General features: G+C 40.6%; 1 protein-coding gene across 2 annotated transcripts in view; it reads left to right on the plus strand.

The window, feature by feature from the left end:
* PCSK5 (proprotein convertase subtilisin/kexin type 5) overlaps positions 1 to 9,630 on the plus strand; it is a 500,900-nt gene extending 491,270 nt beyond the window's left edge. For both annotated transcript variants that reach the window (XM_068974738.1, XM_068974739.1), the window contains 2 exons: positions 3,532 to 3,718; positions 9,213 to 9,630. In XM_068974738.1, coding sequence (XP_068830839.1) covers positions 3,532 to 3,718; positions 9,213 to 9,613 — 588 coding nt within the window. In that variant the 3' untranslated portion in view covers positions 9,614 to 9,630. The remainder of the gene's footprint in view (positions 1 to 3,531; positions 3,719 to 9,212) is intronic.
* Positions 9,631 to 25,949: the final 16,319 nt, after the last annotated feature.

The raw sequence follows: 25,949 nt of genomic DNA on the forward strand, positions 1-25,949 counted from the left end.
CTCATTTTGGGAAAAGTCCAAAAAAATCATAAAATTGCTACACACACTATAGCTCAGGTTTAATATTTGTAAGTCTTCTACCATTGCATTGTGGAATAATGGTACTACCCATCTGTAACCTTAATTCCAATCAAAGGAGCTGAAAAGACCTGAGAGAAATAATGGGAAGTTATTTAATGAGGACAACAATATATTGCTCACAACCCTAGAAGTTTCAGGTCTACATAGGAATATTACGCCAGAAATAAGAATTGTCTTCTCTTCTCCCCCTCTGCTGGCTAACCTGAAACATCTGAAGAAGGTTAGAACTACACAACCAATGTTGGTCCTTCACCTCCTCCCCTCACAGACTATCAAGAGAGAGACGTTTCATTTGCTAGCCTAGAAACCATGGATTCTGAGTCCAGTTTTTTAAAAAATTTATTTATTTTTTACTGAAGGATAATCGCTTTACAGAATTTTGCTGTTTTCTGTCAAACCTCAACATGAATCAGCCTTAGGTATACCTGAGTCCACTAACTTCGTGATTGTGTTTCCAAACTTTAGAAATTAAGTAAATGGTAAAACACATATGACCCAGCATATTCACATATGTCACTCTCTTTAATTCAGATAAGAGTACACTTTGGAGAAACTGAGAATCTAAGAGGTTAAATGCAGTACACTGATAAAGATTATACAACTAGTAAATAATGAAGTTGGGATTAAACCCAGGGGTTCTGACTCCTAATCCAGGATTTGATGAAATTTCAGCTGAGAAAGCATCTTATCAGCACCTGGAACTTGTCAAGCAGTGGCAATTTCCATTCCTTCTTTTTCTGCCTTCCAAAGTGCAGAAGTGAAATAAGAAGGTATGTTCCCTCATCCACATTTTCAGCACCAGTGAAACAAAGCAGCCTATTGGGAGGGAAGTCACTTTATCTAATCTCTCAACAATCTTTCCACTGATATTTCACTGTGTTAGCTACATAGTCACAATTTATATTATCCTAGGGTAGAGGCTATGAAAAGAAGGGAAGCAAAGGAGAAAAGGAAAGATATACCCATTTGAATGCAGAGTTCCAAAGAATAGCAAGAAGAGATAAGAAAGCCTTCCTCAGTGATCAGTGCAAAGAAATAGAGGAAAACAATAGAATGGGAAAGACTAGAGATCTCATCAAGATAATTAGAGATACCAAGGGAACATTTCATGCAAAGAAGGGCTCAATAAAGGACAGGAATGGTATAGACCTAACAGAAGCAGAAGATATTAAGAAGAGATGGCAAGAATACACAGAAGAACTGTACAAAAAAGATCTTCACAACCCAGATAATCATGATGGTGTGATCACTCACCTAGAGCCTGAGATCCTGGAGTGTGAAGTCCAGTGGGCCTTAGAAAGCATCACTACGAATAAAGCTAGTGGAGGTGATGGAATTCCAGTAGAGCTATTTCAAATCCTGAAAGATGATGCTGTGAAAGTGCTACACTCAATATGCCAGCAAATTTGGAAAACTCAGCAGTGGCCACAGGACTGGAAAATGTCAGTTTTCATTCCAATCCCAAAGAAAGGCAAAGCCAAAGAATGCTCAAACTGCTGCACAACTGCACTCATCTCACATGCTAGCTAAGTAGTTCTCTCAGCCAGGCTTCAGCAATACATGAATCGTGAACTTCCAGATGTTCATGCTGGTTTTAGAAAAGGCAGAGGAACCAGAGATCAAATTGCCAACATCTGCTGGATCATGGAAAAAGCAAGAGAGTTCCAGAAAAACATCTATTTCTGCTTTATTGACTATGCCAAAGCCTTTGACTATGTGGATCACAATAAACTATGGAAAATTCTTAAAGAGATGGGAATACTAGACCAGCTGACCTCCCTCTTGAGAAACCTGTATGCAGGTCAGGAAGCAACAGTTAGAACTGGACATGGAACAACAGACTGGTTCCAAAGAGGAAAAGGAGTACATCAAGGCTGTATATTGTCACCCTACATATTTAACTTCTATGCAGAGTACATCATGAGAAATGCTGGGCTGGATGAAGCACAAGCTGAAATCAAGATTGCCAGGAGAAATATCAATAACCTCAGATATGCAGATGACACCACCTTTATGGCAGAAAGTGAAGAACTAAAGAGCCTCTTGATGAAAGGGAAAGAGGAGAGTGAAAAAGTTGGCTGAAAGCTCAACATTCAGAAAACTAAGATCATGGCATCTGGTCCCAACACTTCATAGCAAATAGATGGGGAAACAGTGGAAACAGTGGCTGACTTCATTTTGGGGGGCTCCAAAATTACTGCAGATGGTGATTGCAGCCATGAAATTAAAAGATGCTTACTCCTTGAAAGGAAAGTTATGACCAGCCTAGACAGCATATTAAAAAGCAGTGACAGTACTTTGCCAACAAAGGTCCATCTAGTCAAGGCTATGGTTTTTCCAGTGGTCATGTATGGATGTGAGACTATAAAGAAAGCTGAGCGCAGACAAATTGATGCGTTTGAACTGTGGTGCTGGAGAAGACTCTTGAGAGTCCCTTGGACTGCAAGGAGATCCAACCAGTCCATCCCAAAGGAGATCAGTCCTGGGTGTTCATTGGAAGGACTGATGTTGAAGCTGAAACTCCAATACTTTGGCCACCTGATGCGAAGAGCTGACTCATTTGAAAAGACCCTGATGCTGGGAAAGATTGAGGGCAGGAGGAGAAGGAGACGACAGAGGATGAGATGGTTGGATGGCATCACTGACTCGATGGACATGGGTTTGGGTGGACTCCGGGAGTTGGTGATGGACAGGAAGGCCTGGCATGCTATGGTTCATGGGGTAACACAGAGTCATACATGACTGAGCAACTGAACTGAACTGAGGGCAGAGGCACACAAGAATCTTAATAGCCACAGAGGCAGGGCAGATCATGTAAATGAGTGAAGAGTGTTGGGTCAAAAAACAAAACAAAACAAAACATGGCAAACTTGACCATAGGCAGAATATTACATTGCATCTCTGTGTTGGTGACATCAGAGCACATTCTGAGGATTCTATCAAATAGGAGAGCATAAAAAGGGGCCACTGCCACTCAACTCCATCTGTGATATGGGAGTGATGAATCCAGTGTTGATAAGTCTGATAGTTTTGAAAGAGAAACTCAGAACTGACTTATGTGTGAAATATCCCAGTTTTGAAATGTAGGCAATGAGTTCAAATTTTTTTAAGCCATGAAATCCAATTGAGTATGGACCAAACAAAACTTGTCCTTGACCAGGTACAGCACATGGCTCTCAGGGTGTGACCTGAGCTCTTCTAGAAGCTTGTTCTCTCACTATTATTACCAGCAGATCTCACAGGAAAAGCTCAACACTGGCTCCATCGAGTGCAGACAGCTGGTTCTTTCTTTCACCCAGAAGAGTTAAAATGGACCCAGAGCAAATCACCTTTCTGCTATCCCCAACCTGCTTCCTTCCTTTATCCAGAGGAGAGGGAACCCCCATCTGGGAACTCTCAGTGCCTTGTTAATTTCTCCACACTCAAAAGGAATCTGCTTGTTCTTAACAGGGGGAGAAATTTAACTGTGAAAAGTGCCACGAGAGCTGCATAGAATGCAAGGGACCTGGCAGCAGGAACTGTACCGTGTGTCCTGCCAACCTGGTGCTGCACATGGACGACAGCCGCTGCCTGCGTTGCTGCAATGCCTCCGATCCCACCAATGCCCAGGAGTGCTGTGACTGCCGTGACACCGAAGGTGAGGGGAGGGGCAGAGAGTTTTGCAGAACCAGAGGAAGGGCATGTCCCCAGGATTCTAACAGGAGCATGAGGGAGAGAGGGATGGGACATTTCAAAGGATCGATAGAACCACCTTTTTTTCTAATGACTTTTTTTTTTTAATTTTAAAATCTTTAATTCTTACATGCGTTTCTAATGACTTTTTAATATATTTTTTAATTGAAGTACAGTTGATTTATAATGTTAGTTTCTGGTGTACAGCAAAGGGATTCAGTTATATATATGCGTTTATGCATGCTCAGTTGCTTCAGTCGTGTCCAGTTCTTGGCAACCCCATGGACTGTAGCCCACTAGACTCCTCTGTCCATGGAATTTTCCAGACAAGAATACTAGAACAGGTTACCATGCCCTCCTCTAGGAGATCATTCTGACCCAGGGATTGAACCCATGTCTCCTGCATTGCAGGCAGATTCTTTACCACTGAGCCATGAGGGAAGATATATGTTATATATATATAATATATAGTCTTTCATATTTTTCCAGTATGGCTTATTATAAGATAAAGCTACCTTTTTATTGAGTGCTTACTATATGTCTAGTATATTTGGAATTTTCTGTCCACTATTTAAGTAGATATTATCAATCCCATTTGACTGATGAGAAGACTTGGGTTCAAAAGGTTTGATTAGTGTGCCCAAGTGTTTCCCTGGTGGCTCTGACAGTAAAGAATATGTCTGCAATGAAGGAGGTCTCAGTTTTATCCCTGGGTCGAGAAGATCCCCCTGAAGAAGGGAATGGCAACCCACTCCAGTAGTCTTGCCTGGAGAATTCCATGGACAGAGGAGTCCATACCAATGTGAAGAGGCTCACGTGAAATTAGAATATGGATCATATGGACTCAAAGCCAGCATTCTCTCCACTTCTGTGCTGCCTCCCAGATTCAAACTCAAGCAGGTCTAAAGCTTCATCTTTATAAATTTATAAACTTTATTCCTTTTTTTTGGGGGGGGTTGTCCTTTCTTAGGAAAAAAGGAAAAGAATCACCTATCACAGAAACTGATGCTAATATTATATTGATTCTCTTGAAAAATCATTCTGTGGAAGTCAGTTCAAATCCAGGGCTCCCATTAGAGACTTAAGACATTTTATAAATGAGTTTTTATTTAAGGCTTTCTTACAAAACCCAATTTACCAATTCCAACCCCCCAACTGTCTCCCCACTCCAACCCCACTTGTATAGATACTTGGTTCTCATTGGCTATAAGCTTAGAAAGGCCCCAAATGGAGTGATATCATCTAAAAAGAAAAATATAAATTCTTATTTATTCATTTTAATTGGAGGCTAATTACTTTACAATATTGCAGTGGTTTTTGCCATACATTGACATGAATCAGCCATTGGTTTACATGTGTTCCCCATCCTGAACCACCCCCCAACCTCCCTCCCCATCCTATCCCTCTGGGTCATCCCAGTGCACCAACCCTGAGCACCCTGTCTCATGCATCGAACCTGGACTGGCGATCTATTTCACATATGATAATATATATGTTTCAATGCCATTCTCCCAAATCATCCCACCTTCTCCCTCTCCCAGAGTCCAAAAGGCTGTTCTATACATCTGTGTCTCTTTTGCTGTCTCGCATACAAGGTTATCATAACCATCTTTCTAAATTCCATATATATGTGTTAGTATACTTTATTGGTGTTTCTCTTTCTGGCTTACTTCACTCTGTATAATAGGCTCCAGTTTCAAGCCGAGGGATGGGATGGGGAGGGAGGTGGGAGGGGGGTTCAGGATTGGGAACACGTGTACACCTGTTGCAGATTCATGTTGATGTATGGCAAAACCAATACAGTATTATAAAGCAAAATAAAATAAAAATAAAAAGTAAACTGTGAAAAAAAAATAGGCTCCAGTTTCATCCACCTCATTAGAACTGATTCAAATGCATTCTTTTTAATGGCTAAGTAATATTCCATTGTATGTATGTACCACAGCTTTCTTACCCATTCGTCTGTGGATGGACATCTAGGTTGCTTCCATGTCCTGGCTATTGTAAACAGTGCTGCAATGAACATTGGGGTACACGTGTCGCTTTCAATTCTGGTTTCCTCAGTGTGTATGCCCAGCAGTGGGATTCCTGTGTCATACGGCAGTTCTATTTCCAGTTTTTTAAGGAATCTCCACACTGTTCTCCATAGTGGCTGTACTAGTTTGCATTCCCACCAACAGAGTAAGAGGGTTCTCTTTTCTCTACACCCTCTCCAGCATTTATTGTTTGTAGATTTTTGGATAGCAGCCATTCTGACCAGCGTGAAATGGTACCTCACTGTGGTTTTGATGTGCATTTCTCTGATAATGAGTGATGTTGAGCATCTTTTCATGTATTTGTTAGCCATCTGTATGTCGTCTTTGGAGAAATATCTGTTTATTTCTTTGGCCCATTGTTTGATTGGGTCATTTATTTTTCTGGAATTGAGCTGCAGGAGTTGCTTGTATATTTTTGAGATTAATTATTTGTCAGTTGCTTGCTATTATTTTCTCCCACTCTGAAGGCTGTCTTTTCACTTTGCTTATAGTTTCCTTCATTGTGCAAAAGCTTTTAAGTTTAATTAGGTCCCATTTGTTTATTTTTGCTTTTATTTCCATTACTCTGGGACGTGGGTCATAGAGGATCCTGCTGTGATTTGTGTCGGAGAGTGTTTTGCCTGTGTTTTCCTCTAGGAGTTTTATAATTTCTGGTGTTACATTTAGATCTTTAATCCATTTTGAGTTTATTTTTTGTGTATGATGTTAGAAACTGTTCTAGTTTCATTCTTTTAGAAGTGGTTGACCAGTTTTTGCAGCACCATTTGTTAAGTTAAAGAGATCGTCTTTTCTCCATTGTATATTCTTGCCTCCTTTGTCAAAGATAAGGTGTCTGGGGGTGCATGGATTTATCTCTGGGCTTTCTATTTTGTTTCACTGATCTATATTTCTGCCTTTGTGCCAGTACCATACTGTCTTGATGACTGTAGCTTTGTAGTATAGCCTGAAGTCAGGCAGGTTGATTCCTCCAGTTCCAGTCTTCTAAAAAGAAAAATATAAATTCTTAAAACATTCTACAGTGCAAAAGCATATCATTTCTTTGGGCCTCAGCTACATCGTGGCTTGACCAAAAAAGAGACATCAAATTTATGGGAGCCTGTCCATTTATTAAAAAAGTAAATCCCAGACCCCAAACCACTACTAGCCTTTTCTGTTTTATTTTTTATCAACCTTTTCACTTAATTCTAAATATCCTCTTTCCAAAAACTAATTATTTCCTCCTTTCAGCAATCCTGCCTCCATGAGCAGCTGGTTCCCCCAGCTATTCACACATCCACATGCCTAATATTCATTCTGTGTCAGCTAAGAATAATAACCCTCATTACATTGATGGCTTTAAATGAAACCAGAAGTGTGTGCATGTTGGATGTAGAGTTTCAGCAAGCGTTTTACAACTAAGAACTACTTATTCAGCTTTCTTGGGCTTTCTGTAGCTCTTGAAGATTAAATACTCAGAAGACTACATACTCTTGATTACCTGCTCATTCTTTACTGAGACACACTGCTCCTTCAAAGAAGAACCCATATCACAGAGGCTGACCCTAACTCTTCAAACCTAAGACTGGAGGATAGTAAGACAGGCTTGCATATGATACCCTATTAATTGAAACAACCTCACAAGGTCTTTTATTGAGTCTCCTGTCTCAGCATTTATCACGAAGTACCACATACAGAGGGCTTCCCAGGTGGCTCCAGTGGTAAAGAATCTGCTTGCCAATGCAGGAGACTCAAGAGACATGGGCTCAATCCCTAGGTCAGGAAGATCCCCTGGAGGAGGGCATGGTAACCCACTCCAGGTTTCTTGCCTGGAGAATGCCATGGACACAAGAGCTTGGCAGGCTATGATCCATAAGGTCACAAAGCCAAACACGACTTAGCATGCACACACCACACACAGATTGCAGTCCTTATTGCTAATTGCTTATCCTTCCCTCTAGTGCTTTAATATTTCCTCCAGTGGAAAAATTCTGTTCTAGTATATTAATGACAAAAGTAGTCATGACAGTATTGTTACTTTAGGAGATGAAATTCTATTTGATGAGCAGAATCCCACAAGGATGAAAGTTAGGATAAAAAGAAAAAAAAAACTTGTTTATCACTAACAAAAAGAGAAGGAAAGAAATACATAGTGGTGATGAATCACACAGAATTGGCCAATATATATTAAGCAAAAGTAATTAACCCTAAAATAACTGCCACAGTATTATATTCATTAAGCTAGTGTATATAATGTACCTAAAATCTCATAAAACATCCTGAGGGCAGACGTAGTTGGTTCAAAAAATATTTATGGAAAATGTACTGTTGTATTTCAACTTGTACATCCGGTAAAGCCTGCTAGTTTTTCTTTCTAGTTCTTTCATACTCTCACTCTCGCATTTGGTGGGTTAAAGAATAGAAAAAAAATATTAGGTAAATCATACCGCCTGAATAAATGAGCGAAAATGAGTTCATCACTGAGTTAGGAAACTGTTTCGTTTGCTGCATGTTCTCAATCAAGTCATCAAAACCAAGAATGATGAATGAGAGAGAGACAGAGCTCTCAGCTTCAGAAATCTTAGTTATAATAGAAGAAATCTATCTCTCAATTTGGCAGTCAGAATTTAAACAAGAGGGGAAAAAAGGATTTAAAGATGGTAGTTTTCTTCCTGCCAGATAAGGTCCACAGGATGTTAGAAAGTAACACAACAACAACAACAAATACATTGCCGGTGTTTTGCCCCACTGTCTCCAGACAGTAGCCTAAGGTAAGGATTCCTGGGATTGAATTCTGATCACTCCACAAACAACTCCTAACCTCTGATGGTGTGATAATTCACTTTCTCTATGGGTCTCAGTTTCCTCAACTATCAATCAACAGAAAGACCTGTGATTTCTACGGCCCCACATAGGAATGAGTCAATGCTTTTATAAATAATCTGTTCCTGTCTTTGAATGATGGGACAATCCTGTTGAATCAGGTTTAAATGTAAACCTGATTTAAAGCTGGGGAGAAGACTCAGTCTTAGAAAAAGCTAAAGTTGAAACAGAAATAGAGCATTTTACAATAACTGAAACCTGGTCCAAAATGGAATATTTCTCTCAAGAAGGAAATAGAAGAATCGATTTAGTAAGGTTGAACACTTGATGACTGACCCATGAGGTATGGGTATGATGGGGGACTCCCTTTGGTCCTAAGACTGACCTCCACCCTAGAAGAATTTGTTGGTATCATCTGGGATAGGCTGAAACTCTTCCTGGAGTACACACAGCAATTCTGTAGAGGGATATGCTCTCTAAGGAAATCAAAGACAGTGGTTCTACTATTTTAGATTCAAAAGATAAAGGTGAAACCCTTTATTTCAGAAACTAATTTTCACCATTCCATTTCTTCTCTTCCACTCTTCCCCTCTGTCCTCTTCCTTTGGGATCATCTTCCAACAGATGAGTGTATCCTTCGAGCAAGTGAGGTTGAGCCTGCAGGTGAGCATTCCAAGACAGCCCTGTTGATCACTTCCTCCATTATGCTGGTGCTTCTGCTCGGGGCAGCTGTGATTGTCTGGAGGAAATCTCGGAGCAGAGCCAAGTCAACAGAAAAAGCCGGCTATGCAAAGCTGGCTGAACCTAGCGTGTCTTACTCCTCCTATAAGTGCAGCCATCGTGAGAGCTTTGAAGAGGATCAAGTGATTGAGTACAGAGACCGGGACTATGATGAGGATGATGATGATGACATTGTCTACATGGGCCAAGATGGCACTGTCTACCGGAAATTTAAGTATGGGCTGCTGGATGATGACAGTGAAGATGACCTGGAATACGATGATGAGAGCTACTCCTACCAGTAAACAGAGGTCACGCACACCCCACCACATTCCACTCATGGGCATGCATATGAGCATTACAGTGTTGGATTTTATCCCAACATACCAGGCTGACGTGAGGGTGCTTGTCTTCTTAACCAAGAGTCCAACTAGAGTATATGAGAATGCTGAAATATTTTGTTCTTCTTTTGGATGGTTAAACTCAATTAACTATAATTATTCAACCATGACTGAGGGACAAGGATAAAATTCGGAGTAATTGTTCTCAAAACAATATCTCAAGACACAAAACATAAGAAGTTTAAAAAAAATAGTGAAATTTTTGTGCAAACTGTTTCATGTGATTAAAAAAAAAGAAATAGACCTATAGTAATTCTGTTTCTCAGCTGCATTGTAGAGATATTGGCTACCTTTTTGATTTCTGATATTTCTGTAATTGATTTGGGGGGATGAGGAGACAAAAGAACTGCTTGTCTTAGGGGATTTTCCTCCGCTTTTAGTTCTCTTGGGGCAGAGATTTGTTCCTTAAAGGACCACTAAAGAAAGTTCTCCTTCTTATGCCATTTACTCCAATTACTCCAGCTCACCCCTGAGTAATAGAGACCGCCTCTGCTGAGGCTGATCAGGATCTATTTATAGACAGGAGGAAAGACATGAGAGGCTGCTTCATAGCCAAGGAAGCATGTGTCCTCCATGCCCTGGTTCCTCTGTCCATAGTCATGATGATTCTAGAGCAAGCTCAGGCAGGAGATTGGTGGCAGCAAGCCCAGGAGGAAAGACATCACTGTTTCTAAGAATGTCAGTCTTACACTTTCATGATTTTTCTAAGGGTGTTTCTGGTTAGAAACATCAGCTAAAACATCAAGTAATAAAAGAAAATGGGTAATGTTAACCTAACATAAAATGGTATAAAATGACAGAAACTTCAGATACTCTTTTTAAAAAAAAAGACTTTAGCTACTAAATTAAAGAGCTTTTATGAACAGCCCATCACAGAACTGTGGGCTCTTCAAAGAAAAAGTTAGGATGGAGTCTAACATGGAAATTCTCAACATCCTGCTCACCAGCTTAATCCAGCTGCTGATCAGCCTTCCAACACTCTTCATCTCTATGATTTTTGTTTCTAGACACCCTAGGCATCTCTTTTTCCATCCTCCTGTCCAGTACACTCTTGGATTTGCACACACAGGACAGTTTTTTTGCAGGCAATACAGAGAAGAGCTCCTGCTAAGTGAAATTAAGTAAGCAGGGTTTTATGGATTTCCTTGTCAAAACAGAAGTGATAGGCAGTCTTGGGAGTGAACCACTAGAAAGAGATATTTTCAGATAATGAGGACAATCACACAAAAAAATAAATGTATTTCACACTATGTACTAGGTACCGAGCTAGACAATTCCTTTTAAAAACTCACCCCATTTAATATCACTGTAAACTTCTTGAGGTTGGTACCATTATTACTCTTTTTTTAAATGGGAAAGCCAAAGCTTATGAAAAGTTAAATAGCCCAAGGTCACAGAAAGCTTATCAAGATTTAAGAAAAAAAGGATGACTCTAAAGTGTGTGTTCCTAAGAACTATGCTACACTGACACGAAGTAGAAAAAGAAGCATCCTAAATCTAATAAAGTCCTATCTTACTTTATAATATGGCAATGCTATTATCTTTCCTGAATGTGTACATTTTCTTTTAAAAAAAAAAACATATCACTGACACAGGAAATCTTTGTAAAGAAGTCTTCGGTTTACTGAAGGCCTCTGTGTTTCTTTAAGGGAAAGCTCTTAAAACAAATATTGGCAAACTTTCTCTGAAAAGAGCCAGATAGTAAATACTTTAGGCTTTGCACAACTATCAACCCCGCCATTGTGGCATGCATGCAGCCAACCCACAACAAATGGGTGGGCTGTGCTCCAAGAAATCTTTATTTATGGACACTGAAATTTGGATTTAAGATAATTTTCACATATCATAAAATAGTATTCTTCTTTTGATTTTTTCCTCAGTCACTTAAAAATGTGAAAAACCATCCTTGCCTCAAGGCAGTACAGAAACAGGTGATGGGCCAGATTTGGTCAAGAGATTGTAATTTGCTGACAGAAATTCCTAAGAGACCATGTATATCACAGACACATATGATATGCTCCAAAAAATTTTGATCATTTAAAATCACCCCCTGAAAACCTATATGAACGCTTTATAGATCCTTTCCCAAACCTTAGAAACAAATAGAAATACATATAAGATAGCCATCTCATCATGGAGAATGAAACGGCAATCCACTCCAGTATTCTTGCCCAGGAAATCTCATGGACAGAGGAACCTGGTGGACTACAGTCAGTGGGGTTGCAAAGAGTCAGACAGGACTGAGTGACTGAGCATGCACGCACCAGCAATTTTATCAATGGAAGAATTCTTCCTCTCTTGTTGTGTAATTGGAGTGTAGCCTATGGAAATAAGTAATTTTGTTTATACTGTGTTGTGTGTCTTCCCTGACAATTCAAAACTCTGATAAACTGAGTCTGACATTTCTTTGTGTAGCCTGGAAATCGTTTTCCAAGAAAATTCTGTCTTTAGGATACACAATTAAGCATTAAATGAGGTCAAGATGACCTTGAAAACTAAGAAAAATTGTGTCATTACTCCATGTGATCATAAAAAGAAGCCTCAAACTATATATGGGCACTTTGACATCTTTCCTTCTTTGTTCACAGTTAGGCCATATTATTCTCAGACTTCTTTGGAATATTCCACTAACAACTATCTAAAGAGATAAATATGTGGTTGGAAAACAAAGTCACCTTTTGGTTTTCTGTTTGGTAACAACTTCAAAATATTGAGAATCTTCATAGACTGGAAATACACCAAGAGGCTGGGCAAGAGCTTGGAAAGTTCTAGTTCATAGAAAGTAATTTTAAAATTTAAAATGAAATCAAAACCAGATAATGCTATAGTGGCTAGCTTATTAATGAATTACCTCTGAGATCAGTCCTGGGTGTTCATTGGAAGGACTGATGTTGAAGCTGAAACTCCAATACTTTGGCCACCTGATGTGAAGAGCTGACTCATTGGAAAAGACCCTGTGCTAGGAAAGATTGAGGGCAGGAGGAGAAGGGGACAACAAAGGATAAGATGGTTGGATGGCATCACTGACTCAATGGACGTGGGTTTGGGTGGACTCCGGGAATTGGTGATGGACAGGGAGGCCTGGCGTGCTGCAGTTCATGGGGTCGCAGAGTCAGACACGACTGAGCGACTGAACTGAACTGACTTTTTATATGATTAGTATCATGCTTTACCAAGTAAGAGTACAAAGCAATGAAAGTGCTTCTTTCCCCTTCCTTTTATCTTTCTACTTCCAATTACTGAGTTAATCATATCAATGATAAACCTTCTTAAAAATCAAATCCAATCTGTCAGTCCCATCATCACTGGCTCAATAAGGCTCTTAGTCTCTCTCATCTGGACCCTTATTATAAAACTTCTCCTGACTTATTACTGAACTTCAGTCTCTTTCTCCCAATTTATCTACCCTGCAATCAGTGATCATTTCTCAGTTCTATCAGATCATCACATTCAGGGCTCAGCATCACCTACCTTGATTATAACATTCAAAATTTTGCAAGATGTGATGACTGCCTCTATCTCCAATCTTAACATCCATCAGTTCTTGGCCCCTCCTCATTTCCTAGCTTCTCTACTTACACTCAATAGTACTGAATTACTTCTAAGGTCTCTGGGGTATATCTTGTTATCTCACGTCCTTGGGCATACATTGTTCGTTCTCCTTGGAATATTCTACCCCCACCCCTACTTTGACCTGACCATTCTTTAAAAATCATATTACCTTATAACCTCTCTTGGGAGCCCTTCCCTGACCTTCTTGAAGAAGGTTAATCACTTTATCACTTCTCTGCTACCTAGAGCAGAGAAGGCAATGGCACCCCACTCCAGTTCTCTCGCCTGGAAGATCCCATGGATGGAGGAGTCTGGTGGGCTACAGTACATGAGGTAGCTAAGAGTTGGACACGACTGAGCGACTTCACTTTCACACATTAGAGAAGGAAATGGCAACCCACTTCAGTATTCTTGCCTGGAGAACCCCAGCGATGGGGGAGCCTGGTGGGCTGCCGTCTATGGGGTCGCAGAGTTGGACACGACTGAAGTGACTTAGCAGCAGCAGCAGCTACCTAGATACTATGTGCAAATAGTGTGTGCTTTCATATCATACTCTGTTAAAACTGTTTCATTCACATTTATATCTACTCAGAGGCTGGGTATATCTATCTGCTAAGACACTGGGTACTTCTTGAGGCAACTACTATTTCCTTTCCAGAACCTAGCAGTGTCCAGCATTTGATAAACAACCAACAAATATTGATGGAATTGAATGTTAAGAAGACAGGACTCATAAATATGAAGTAATCAGGCAATGATATAGACATATATTATGCAGTCCGTTCCTATTTAGTCTTGAGTGTAAATGATAAGGCAGGTGGTGCAGGTGATTCTGTCAGTTAAATATGAAAAGTATGAGATAAACACAAATTAGACCTTGTTAGGGGTGGCTTCATGGGAAAAGGACTCATGCTTGGATTTGATTTGAAATAGAAAAGAGGATGCAGAGTGTATTCCTCAAGGAAGGCAGTGGAGTTAATAAGTTGTTGACCTGGCTTTTACTATAATTATAATGTTTATTCACTAAGTGTGTATTAAGAATTTACCACATTCTAGGCACTGTTTTGGAAATAACAGTGAGTGAAATCAAATCTTGGACTTTAGGAATTTTCAGTCTAGTGGGGGAGAAATAAATAATAACACAACTACCTTCTATGTGCCAGCCACTGTCTTCGGCCCTTTTCTCATATGACCTCATTTAATCCTTACAGTACAAATGCTGTAGAATAGGAATGTGCTCCTTCTTTACAGATGAGTGCCATCAGATGGGGTGTGAGTGGTCCATCTGGGATGTCACCTAGAACTTTAGTCCATCTTCCTTCTGCTGTACCACCCTACTTCTAAGGGAAGAAAGAATATGGCCTTTGTCACTAATCCCTGTATTTCATTTGGGGCTTTTTTTTTTTTTTTTAGCTATGGAATTCGAATCATCAGAAAGTGATGCCAGGGTAGCACCCATGGGATCCTGCAGTTCAGGTGCCTAATTTCACCTAGAGGCATAGTGTTGAGGGGTAATGAGGAAAAGAATTTTAGGTAATTGTGTACATTAACTGTGTATAAGTCAAACTATTAAAAAGTATTCATGAAAAAATAAAATACAATTTTAAAAGATAAAAGGTATTCATGAGAGATTCTACCATATAAAAGAAAAAAAATTTCAAATATTAAGAATTTCCAAACATGGAAATCAGAGGGCATCAAGTGGGGAGAGAAGACTGCTATTAGAGAAACTGGAGATAACGATTTTAGGTGTGCTGAACACAAACACTTGACATTGGAGTAGACCTTTTAAGATCTGGTCAGAGTTAAGGAGGTCTACTTCAGAGCTCATGAAAAAAGAAGCTGCTTAGGGTACTACCCCGTTGAAGACTGAAGTTCAGATGCCATCAACTGAAATAAAGAGTAGCCTGCCTTTTACACTGAAATGTAAGAACTGTAAATAGATTGTGTTTCCAAAGGAAATATATGAATTTTATCAGTGAATGCTTGGGTCTAACTAATCACCACACAGAAACAACATCTGATACTGAAGAAGTGAGATAAAACTTTCAGGCTATATTTGGAATTTCACTTTTAAAGCCTCCTATGTCTACCTTGGGAGAGTGAAAAAGGTGGCTTAAAACTCAACATTCAGAAAACTAAGATCATGGCATTTGGTCCCATCACTTCATGGCAAATAGGGAAACAACAGAAATAGTGACAGACTTTATTTTCTTGGGCTCCACAACCACTGCAGATGGTGACTGTAGCCATGAAATTAAAAGACACTCCATGAAAGAAAAGCTATGACAAACCTAGACAACATATTAAAAACCAGAGACATTACTTTGCCAACAAAGGTCCATCTAGTCAAAGCTATGGTTTTTCCAGTAATCATAAATGGATGTGAGAGTTGGACCATCAAAAAAAACTGAGTGCCGAAGAATTGATGCTTTTGAACTGTGGTGTTGGAGAAGACTCTCGAGAATCCTTTGGACAGCAAGCAGATCAAACCAGTCAACCCTAAAGGAAATCAACCTGAATATTCAATGGAAGGACTGATGCCGAAGCTGAAGCTCCAATATTTTGGCCAGCTGATGTGAAGAACTGACTCACTGGAAAAGACCCTGATGCTGGGAAAGACTAAGGGCAGGAGGAGAAGGGGATGACAAAGGATGAGATGACTTGATGGACGTGAGTTTGAGTGAGCTGCAGGAGTTGGCGATGGACAAGGAAGCCTGTTTTTAAAAGTCATAAGGTAAAGAAAGAGTTGAGGAATGAAGTCTGTTTTACTCACTTATGCAGTCTTAGTTACCAACACTAGGTAGAAAGTCCATTCATTTATTTACAGGAATGAAAATCATTGCATATATATGAGTGCCTTTGGAGCTAAGGGTAGAAGAAGCTAGAACAAGGTCTGCAACCATGCTTAACTGTAAAGAAGGCTTGAAAACAAGTATTTGGTATAAGGATATGAGATTACCATGACGAGTTTAGTACAATCATGACTAATCTTCTAGGGCTTTGCCACCAGAATGAAAGCTTTCCATCATCCAGAAAGAGGAAGGTAGGACAGAGTAGCTGTTAGGTAGCCTGATAAGAAGGCCTCTCTAACAAAAGCGCTCATTGATAAGAACTGATCCCAGCCAGCCAGGGAAATGATATAAGCCTTGGTAAAATATTAAGTGAAAAAGAAATATGTTTGTACAACTAAGAATTATAACTAATACTGGAGCAGAACCAGATTGAGGTCAGGAGCATTATCATCCCTCTGACTAAGTTATTGTTATCCAGGAAGGCTCTTTGTTTTCCAGGAGTGTGATTCCGGGCCTGATAAGCTGATCCTTGAACAATCTGGGTTTGAATTTCCTGGGCTCACTTACAAGCAGATATTTTTCAACAGTAAATACTATAGTATTGCTGTGTTTGGTTGAATCCTCAGATGTGGAGGAACCACAGATCTGGAGGACCAACTATAAATTATGTCCAGATTAAACCCTAATGTTGTTTAAGGGTCAACCATCAATTCTGCCGTATCCTTTAGGCTTTTAGTTTTAAATGTTAGAAAAGTCAACCCAAATTGGCCTAAATACAAAAGGAATTTATTGGCTCATTTAATCAAAAAGGTCTAGGGCTAAGGGTGAAATCAGGTACTGCTGGAAATGGGGCTCAGACAATGGCATCAGGTACAGGTTTCTCTCCATCTCTTGCGTGTGTTTTGCTCTATTGGCTCCCTCCTCCTTGGAAGTCTCCCTCACAATGACAGGATGAGGGCCTGCAATATCAGACTTGGTCCACTTCCAGTAGGAAAAAGGCCCTACCTCCAATCACATCTCAGGAAAACTTCTGTGCTATCTCATTGGCTCGGAAAAGGCATTTGCTAGTTTTCAGGTATAAATACTCCACCTGTGGCCAATTTCAAGCTTCAGATGTGATGTCAATCAATGTGCAGTTGAAAGAAATGCTTAAAGGTCAACATTCAGAAAACTAAGATCATGGCATCCGGTCCCATCACTTCATGGCAGATAAATGGGGAAACAGTGGAAACAGTGGCTGACTTTATTTTTCTGGGCTCCAAAATCACTGCAGATGGTGATTGCAGCCATGAAATTAAAAGACGCTTACTCCTTGGAAAGAAAGTTAGGACCAACCTAGACAGCATATTAAAAAGCAGAGACATTACTTTGCCAACAAAGGTCCATCTAGTCAAGCTTATGGTTTTTTCAGTGATCATGTACGGATGTGAGAGTTGGACTATAAAGAAAGCTGAGCACCGAAGAATTGATGCTTTTGAACTGTGGTGTTGGAGAAGACTCTTGAGAGTCCCTTGGACTGCAAGGAGATCCAACCAGTCCATCCTAAGGGGGATCAGTCCTGGGTGTTCATTGGAAGGACTGATGTTGAAGCTGAAACTCCAATACTTTGGCCACCTGATGTGAAGAGCTGACTCATTTGAAAAGACCCTGATGCTGGGAAAGATTGAGGGCAGGAGAAGAAGGGGTCGACAGAGGATGAGATGGTTGGATGGCATCATCAACTCGATGGACATGGGTTTGGGTGGACTCCGGGAATTGGTGATGGATAGGGAGACCTGGCATGGGGTCCAACAGTCAGACACGACGGAGCGACTGGACTGACCTGGAAGAAGTGTAAAGAGGGGAAGCATTATATAGCATTTCTATTGCACAGATGCATCAGATTCAATAACCTCAAAACACAGCTAATAGTAGAATGTAAAATAATTAGGAAGTTATCAGGTTTGCTTATTTGTTACCTGAGGTTTTTTTTGTTGACTACAGCTTTAGTAGAAAGTCTTACGACTTAATTGTTTTAGGAATAGCTGTGTCTGAGAGTCTACCAACTGATTCACAAGATTCCTGACAAATTAACAACTGGGTTTCTAATCTGGGACAAGACAGCTTCAGCATTCCACTCTTCTACTCTTTTTTAAGTAGAATCTTTTCTATGATCTTTTTTTCTTTCTCTCAATAATAAATAGCTCATCAAGAATTTTCTGTCTTTTTTTCCCACAAGTTCCCACACTCTAATACTCAGAAGAAATAAAATAGTAATAATAGTAATAGTATAACTGTTATTATTATGCTCATTTCCACCAGCAATCAAAGAAAAGCAAATTTAATCAATAATGTCACAGCAAAAACTCTTTTAAATATAGCATATAATTCTGAAGTTCTGTCCACTGCCAGCGATAGTGACATGGACAATTTCATGTATTACTTGGTATAGGGTATGCCAATATATCATTTTTTTATTCCTGCATCACAAACTGCCACAAATTTAGCATCTTAAGAAAACATGCAGGACTTCCCTGGTGGTCCAGTGATTAAGAATCCCCTTGCAGTGATTAATTCCCTGGTTCAATTCCCAGTCCGGGAGGATCCCATCTGCTATGGAGCAACTAAGCCCACTTGCCCTAGAGCCTGTGCTCTGTAACAAGAGAAGCCTTTACAATGAGAAGCGATGCACTGCAACTAGAGAATAGCCCCCACTGGCTGCAGATGGAAAACAAAAACCTGTGCAGACCCAAAGCGAAGACCCAGCAGACCCCAAAATAAATAATTTTTTGAATTAGCATCCATTTATCATCTCATAATTTTATAAGTCAGAAGTCCAGGTGGGCTTGACTGGGTTCTCTCCCTGAGTCTAACAAGGTCAAAATCAAGGTGCCAGCCAGGCTGGCTCTTACCTGGAGGCTCTGGAAAAACTGTTTCCCAGGTACTCAGATTGCTGGCAGAATCCACTTTCTTGTGGCTGTAGAATTGAGGTTTCTGTTTTCTTTTCTTGGAGAAGGAAATGGCAACCCACTCCAGTGTTCTTGCCTGGAGAATCACAGGGATGCGGGAGCCAGAGGTCACTCGGTTCCCAGAGGTAACTCTCTGGGCTTATTCACGCCCTCATGGTGTGGCCCCATTCAAAGCCAACATCCATGCATTGAATCCTTCTCATGCTCTGAATCTGATGATCCCTCTCATACCATCTGGAGAAAACTTTGCATTTAAAAGGCTCCTGTGATTCCTCAATTAGGCCCACCTAGAGAAACTCCCTTTGGCTTTAGTGTAACATAATCACAGGCATGATATCTCATTGTATTCAAGGTCCTTGGGATTACAGTGAGAAATCTTGAGGCCTTTAGGTGTTATTTTAGGATTCCTCTTACTATAACAAATAAAATTCTTTTACAAATCAATTTAACAAAATATGTTAGTCATTTCAATGTGTGTTCTATTTGAATTCACCAATTCCCTGCTAGGAAATATTATAAACAGAACCAAAGCATTAAAAAATCATCATTGTTTATAATTTAAAACTACTTTACAGAATTGCCAACATTCATTGGCTCATCAAAAAAGCAACAGAGTTCAAGAAAAACGTCTATTTCTGCTTTATTGACTATGCCAAAGCCTTTGACTATGTGGATCACAATAAACTGTGGAAACTTCTGAAAGAGATGGGAATACCAGACCATCTGACCTGCCTCTTGAGAAATCTATATTCAAGTCAGGAAGCAACAGTTAGAACTGGACATGGAACAACAGACTGGTTCCAAAGAGGAAAAGGAGTACATCAAGGCTGTATATTGTCACCCGACTTATTTAACTTATATGCAGAGTACATCATAAGAAACACTGAGCTGGATGAAGCACAAGCTGGAATCAAGATTGCCGGGAGAAATATCAATAACCTCAGATATGCAGATGACACCACCCTTATGGCAGAAAGGGAAGAGGAACTAAAAAGCCTCTTGATGAAAGTGAAAGAGGAGAGTGAAAAACTTGGCTTAAAGCTCAACATTCAGAAAACTATGATCATGGCATCTGGTCCCATCACTTCATGGGAAATAGATGGGGAAACAGTGGAAACAGTGGCTGACTTTATTTTTCTGGGCTCCAAAATCACTGCAGATGGTGATTTCAGCCATGAAATTAAAAGACGCTTACTCCTTGGAAGGAGAGTTAGGACCAACCTAGACAGCATATTAAAAAGCAGAGACATTACTTTGCCAACAAAGGTCCATCTAGTCAAGGCTATAGTTTTTCCAGTAGTCATGTATGGATGTGAGAGTTGGACTGTGAAGAAAGCTGATGCCCGAAAATTGATGCTTTTGAACTGTGGTGTTGGAGAAGACTCTTGAGAGTCCCTTGGACTGCAAGGAGATCCAACCAGTCCATCCTAAAGGAGATCAGTCCTGGCTGTTCATTGGAAGGACTGATGTTAAAGCTGAAACCCCAATATTTTGGCCACCTGATGTGAAGAGCTGACTCATTTGAAAAGACCCTAATGCTGGGAAAGATTGAGGGCAGGAGGAGAAGGGGACAACAGAGGATGAGATGGTTAGATGGCATCACTGACTCAATGGACATGAGTTTGGGTAAACTCCAGAAGTTGGTGATGAACAAGGAGGCCTGGTGTGGGGTCGCAAAGAGTCAGACATGATTGAGTGACTGAACTGAAGTTTACAAAGACTATACAAAATACCCTAAAATAGTTACATATAATAAGCAAGGTATAGAAATTCATGTATACTACCTTTCATGTGTATTTCTGAAATTAAAAAGCTATGTGGATTATGCAAGCTGAATTGTAAAAAGCAAAGATAAACAACATTATCTGTCCCCAAAGAGCTTAATACTGAGATGAAAAAACAAATACATGTACAAATAACCACAAAATGAGGGAGAATGAGAGCAATACAACAATTCCCGGGGTGGGGGGCGGGGGGGAACACAACAAAACCATTGGAACACAGAGACTGTTAGATAAAGCAAATTGATGTGCCTAAAACTTTTCTGGGGAGAAATACTGAGGAAACACTCATTCTTCACTAAAGTGATACATTCTGGTTAAAGGACCATATACATATTTCATAACTGGCCAAATGCTTGACATTTAATGAAACCTGTTTCTCCTCACACAACTTACCACTCTCTACAAACCAACTAGCAGAAGAGTTTCTTAATAGAAATCCTATTTATACTGTTACTGTCCAAGAGAAGCCATGTTTCTACAATAAAACCCTCCTTTCTCCCCAAGTCTTAAAAACCTCAAATGTTAAGGTTTTAGCTACAAAGCCACAGGTGATCTTAGCCATGTGCTGAGAACATTGGAAAAGGAAAGACAACAGGAATTTAGACCCTCTCTAGGTCACTTTCACTTTGAATCCATGTAGAAAAACCCTTAGATACAGGATTGGAACATGGCCTGAGAAGAAAGTCAGAAAAGCTGGTGCATCTGAACTGTGGAGGTGAAAACTCAGGAAAGCCTCCTTTGCCCCAAAGGGCTGAGCAGAGAATGAACATGTAGGCATCACACTGCTCCACTCAGCCAGTCAGCAGTGGGCTGGACTTCAGACATCAGGTTGGAGAAGGAGCTGTGCAAACAGGACAGGCAGGCAGGAGATCACCAAGTCAGACAACTCGGTGGAAGTAAAACTCTCGTCTGGGTGCTGCAAGATTGTCAAAAGGTGGTGGTTGGCCTGGGTTCCAGAGTCTCCGGTCTCAGGCCGGCAGCCTTATAAATTGGCTTCGGAAGTATTTTTAGTATCGATCTGTTCCTGAAACAAAAGAACACAGAAACCTAATCAAATTGCAAATCAAGAAGTGACTGGGCAAGGATAGAATTGACAAAGGCCAGACTTTGTGATACTTATCGCTAGGCTGTAAGGGATCAGAAGGGATCTTTGTGATGGATGCTCCAGGATTATCTAAGAACAATATCCCTTTCTCCCTCTCCCTCTCTTTTGGCCTGGGATTGAAATTTTTATCCCCGTGATCCTTTTGGCCAAACTCCATGAGTCCTTTACTGCCTTTGCAACATGCTTTGCAGCACAGCTGTATAACATGTGGCTAATTTCTCTGTCCTGTTTTTCTGTTGATTTGCAATTTTAAACAGCTGTTTGCTGTTTCCCTGTCAAATCAATTTCATCTATTGTAGGTGGATTTCTGTTGGCCTTAAATAGACCTGCCTGCTAACACTTGCACATGAGCATTAAAGGAGATAAGACTTGTGAATATCTATGGTAAACCCTAAGGTGCTATACCAATGTTATTTCCCCTGTTCACCTGTAGTCCATCCTAGGCAGGCATGCCACTTACACTGTGAAACTGGGAGAAATCAAACAATATTCTTGGGGAATTCCCTGGTGGTCCAGTGGTTAGAACTACTATTTCCATTTCAGGGTGCCATGGGTTAGATCGCTGATTGGGGAACTAAGATCCCACAAGTGCACTTAAGAAAGAAACAAAGAAATCCAAAAAACAAAACTGAAAAACAAGTTGGCCAACCATTTGGGTGTGGTTTCTCAAAAAAACTAACTGGGTCAGTCAGAGGCAGCTATGTAAGTCGTGAGACCCAGAATAAATATTGAGAATTTTAAGATGGCGGCAGCAGAGCATTGAAACTAAGCCTGGGGCCCTTGCAAGCATCAGGCCCTGTTCATCTTCTCAGGTTGCACAACCATGAAACTAAACATGACTTCAGTATATTCAAAGCAATATGAGGCTTGCAAAATGCATCCACTAATGTAAATGGGTCCAAGTACTTAGATACCAAAAGTGGTAACTTTGGGGAAAGGGGATGAGAAGGTCTTTAAGATCTACAAAACATGTAGCTATAAAGACAACATTAAGGAAGAGTTCAAGATATTGGAAGAGGAGGGATTTCTTTTCAGGATAAAAAGCTAAATCGAAAGACAACTGATCTTCCAGTCAGGATAACTTCATTTCCACCGTAGCTCTATGAGATGTTGATTGAGTCTTTGGAAGTGATGTCACAGCCTGTGCTTTGTATATTGTAAGCTTGTAAACTGCGAAGCAAAGTGAAAACTTTTACCATTGCCATTTTAAAGGGTAGTTCTTGGTCCTTTTAGAAAAGACAGACACACATTCTGAGTTGGTTGCCACCTAGATGCAGCTGTATACTCCTTCCAAGGCAACAGATAGAGAGGATTTTGTGTATGTGCTAAGTCACTTCAGTCATGTTTGACTCTTTGCGACCCCATGAACTAGCCCGCAGGCTCCTCTGTCCATGGGGATTCTTCAGGCAAGAATATTGGAGTGGGTTGCCATGCCCTCCTCCAGGGCATCTTCCCAACCCAGGGATTGAAACTGTGTCTCTAATTTCTCCTGCATTGGCAGGTGGGTTCTTTACCGCTAGCGTCACCTAGGAAGCTCCAGGAAGGACTTTATAGTCTCCCATATCAGCCTCTTCCTCTGTCTCTCTCCCTCTTTTTTTCTAGCTTCCACTGCCTCTGGGCTAAAAAGAAAAGCAAACCACCTTATCAGTTTGTTGATTTTATGTGTAACCTGCGTGGACGTCTTTGCCCTGCTCAAAAGGACAGTTAGGGCGGGAAGAAGGGCTGGACATAGTTACCCAGCCTGACCTTCCTTGGGTTGTGACATCAGAGCTCTGTTTACCTAGTTGAAGGGCTGGGAATGTTGGAATGGAGGGAGGAGACTGCATGGATGATTCAGGTGGCTATATCAGCTCTTATTTTCCTGCTGACTTGTCAGCTGTTCTGAGCAGCAACGAGAGATGAAATTTGTAAACTTTTTCTCTGTCATGTGGCTTCATCTGTTCCCTTTCTCATTTCTTTTCTGAAAACCATTTTCAATAAACACAGTGTAGTAGACAACAGAGGATGTCTAGGAGAGCAAACTCATGTTTCCTCAAGGGTAGATCTTTGGCATCTACAGAAAAGTCTCCGGTGCTGCTGTTCTTTGCTCCACATCTTGAAGGTACTGGAAAAAATAAAGGGACGTGATGCTCCCTTATTTACTGCATCTGGGTGAGGTAGAAAGTTCATGATTCCTGTCACAGAATACATTCAACATATGGGCTTTGCAGGAGGCGCTAGTGGTGAAGAACCCACCTGCCAATGCAGGAATGTAAAAGACACGGATTCAGTCCCTGGGTGGGGAAGATCCCCTGGAGGAGGGCATGGCAACCCACTCCAGTATTCTTGTCTGGAGAATCCCATGGACAGAGGAGCCTGGTGGGGCTGTGGTCCATAGGGTGACAAATAGTCAGACATGACTGAGGCAACTTAGCACACACACACCCATATATCTACTGTGGACCAAAAATATACCAGGCACCACATGGGGCTGATGGAGATCAAGTCAAATAAACTGCAATTTCTTTGGGAAACTGTATGTTCCTCAAACATCGTCTTATTCTACTTTGTATCCTTAACGCACAAAAGAGTTCTAAAATGCAGTAATTGCCCCATAAATATTTCTGGAGGGCCTCTGTGCTCACAGAAGTCATTGTCTTTGGCTAAACAATACTAGACACTCTGCATATAATCTAGGAAAGAGTTTGCAGTGTCCTTAAAGTTACAATGTTATCTTTGGCCAGAGGAGAAAATAACCACTTTACAACAATAATTAGCATTTATCAAGTAAACACTTTTTCAAGTACTGTGGGAACCACTACTCATGGATCAACTTGTTTAATCCTTTTGCCATAATAACCCCATGAGGTAAGCGCTTTTGTTATCCTTGTTTTGTGGGTAAGACTCTAAACCAGAAAAAGGTAAAATAACTCGCCCAAGTTTGAATAGAAACTGGTTGCACAGGCCTTGTTTCTAATCTCTAAAACTAGAGCTGCCTATTCCTTCCAGAACCAAGCACAAGAAGAGCAAATTAAAACAGGGGCTTTGGAACGTCTTTTGACTATAATCCACAATTTTAAAAAAATTTTTTATACCAATACCTGTATAAAACTGAAGCAAAAGTTTCAAGAAAAGGTCAGTTCAGTTCAGTTCAGTCGCTCAGTCATGTCCGGCCCTTTGCGATCCCATGAATCGCAGCACACCAGGCCTCCCTGTCCATCACCAACTCCCGGAGTTCACTCAGACTCACGTCCATTGAGTCAGTGATACCATCCAGCCATCTCATCCCCGGTCGTCCCCTTCTCCTCCTGCCCCCAATCCCTCCCAGCATCAGTCTTTTCCAATGAGTCAACTCTTCACATGAGGTGGCCAAAGTACTGGAGTTTCAGCTTTAGCTTCAGTCCTTCCAAAGAAACCCCAGGATTGATCTCCTTCAGAATGGACTGGTTGGATCTCCTTGCAGTCCAAGGGACTCTCAGGAGTCTTCTCCAACACCACAGTTCAAAAGCATCAATTCTTCGGCACTCAGCCTTCTTCACAGTCCAATTCTCACATCTATACATGACCACAGGAAAAACCATAGCCTTGACTAGATGGACCTTAGTCGGCAAAGTAATGTCTCTGCTTTTCAATATGCTATCTAGGTTGCTCATAACTTTTCTTCCAAGGAGTAAGCGTCTTTTAATTTCATGGCTGCAGTCACTGTGATTTTGGAGCCCAAAAAAATAAAGTCTGACATTGTTTCCACTGTTTCCCCATCTATTTGCCATGAAGTGATGGGACCGGATGCCATGATCTTCATTTTCTGAATGTTGAGCTTTAAGCCAGCTTTTTCACTCTCCTCTTTTACTTTCATCAAGAGGCTTTTTATTTCCTCTTCGCTTTCTGCCATAAGGGTGGTGTCATCTGCATATCTGAGGTTATTGATATTTCTCCCGGCAATCTTGATTCCAGCTTGTGTTTCTTCCAGTCCAGCGTTTCTCATGATGTAGTCTGCATATAAGTTAAATAAGCAGGGTGACAATATACAGCCTTGACGTCCTCCTTTTCCTATTTGGAACCAGTCTGTTGTTCTAT

The sequence above is a fragment of the Capricornis sumatraensis genome, chromosome 6 (assembly GCF_032405125.1).
Source record: "Capricornis sumatraensis isolate serow.1 chromosome 6, serow.2, whole genome shotgun sequence".
Classification (NCBI taxonomy): Eukaryota; Metazoa; Chordata; class Mammalia; order Artiodactyla; family Bovidae; genus Capricornis; species Capricornis sumatraensis.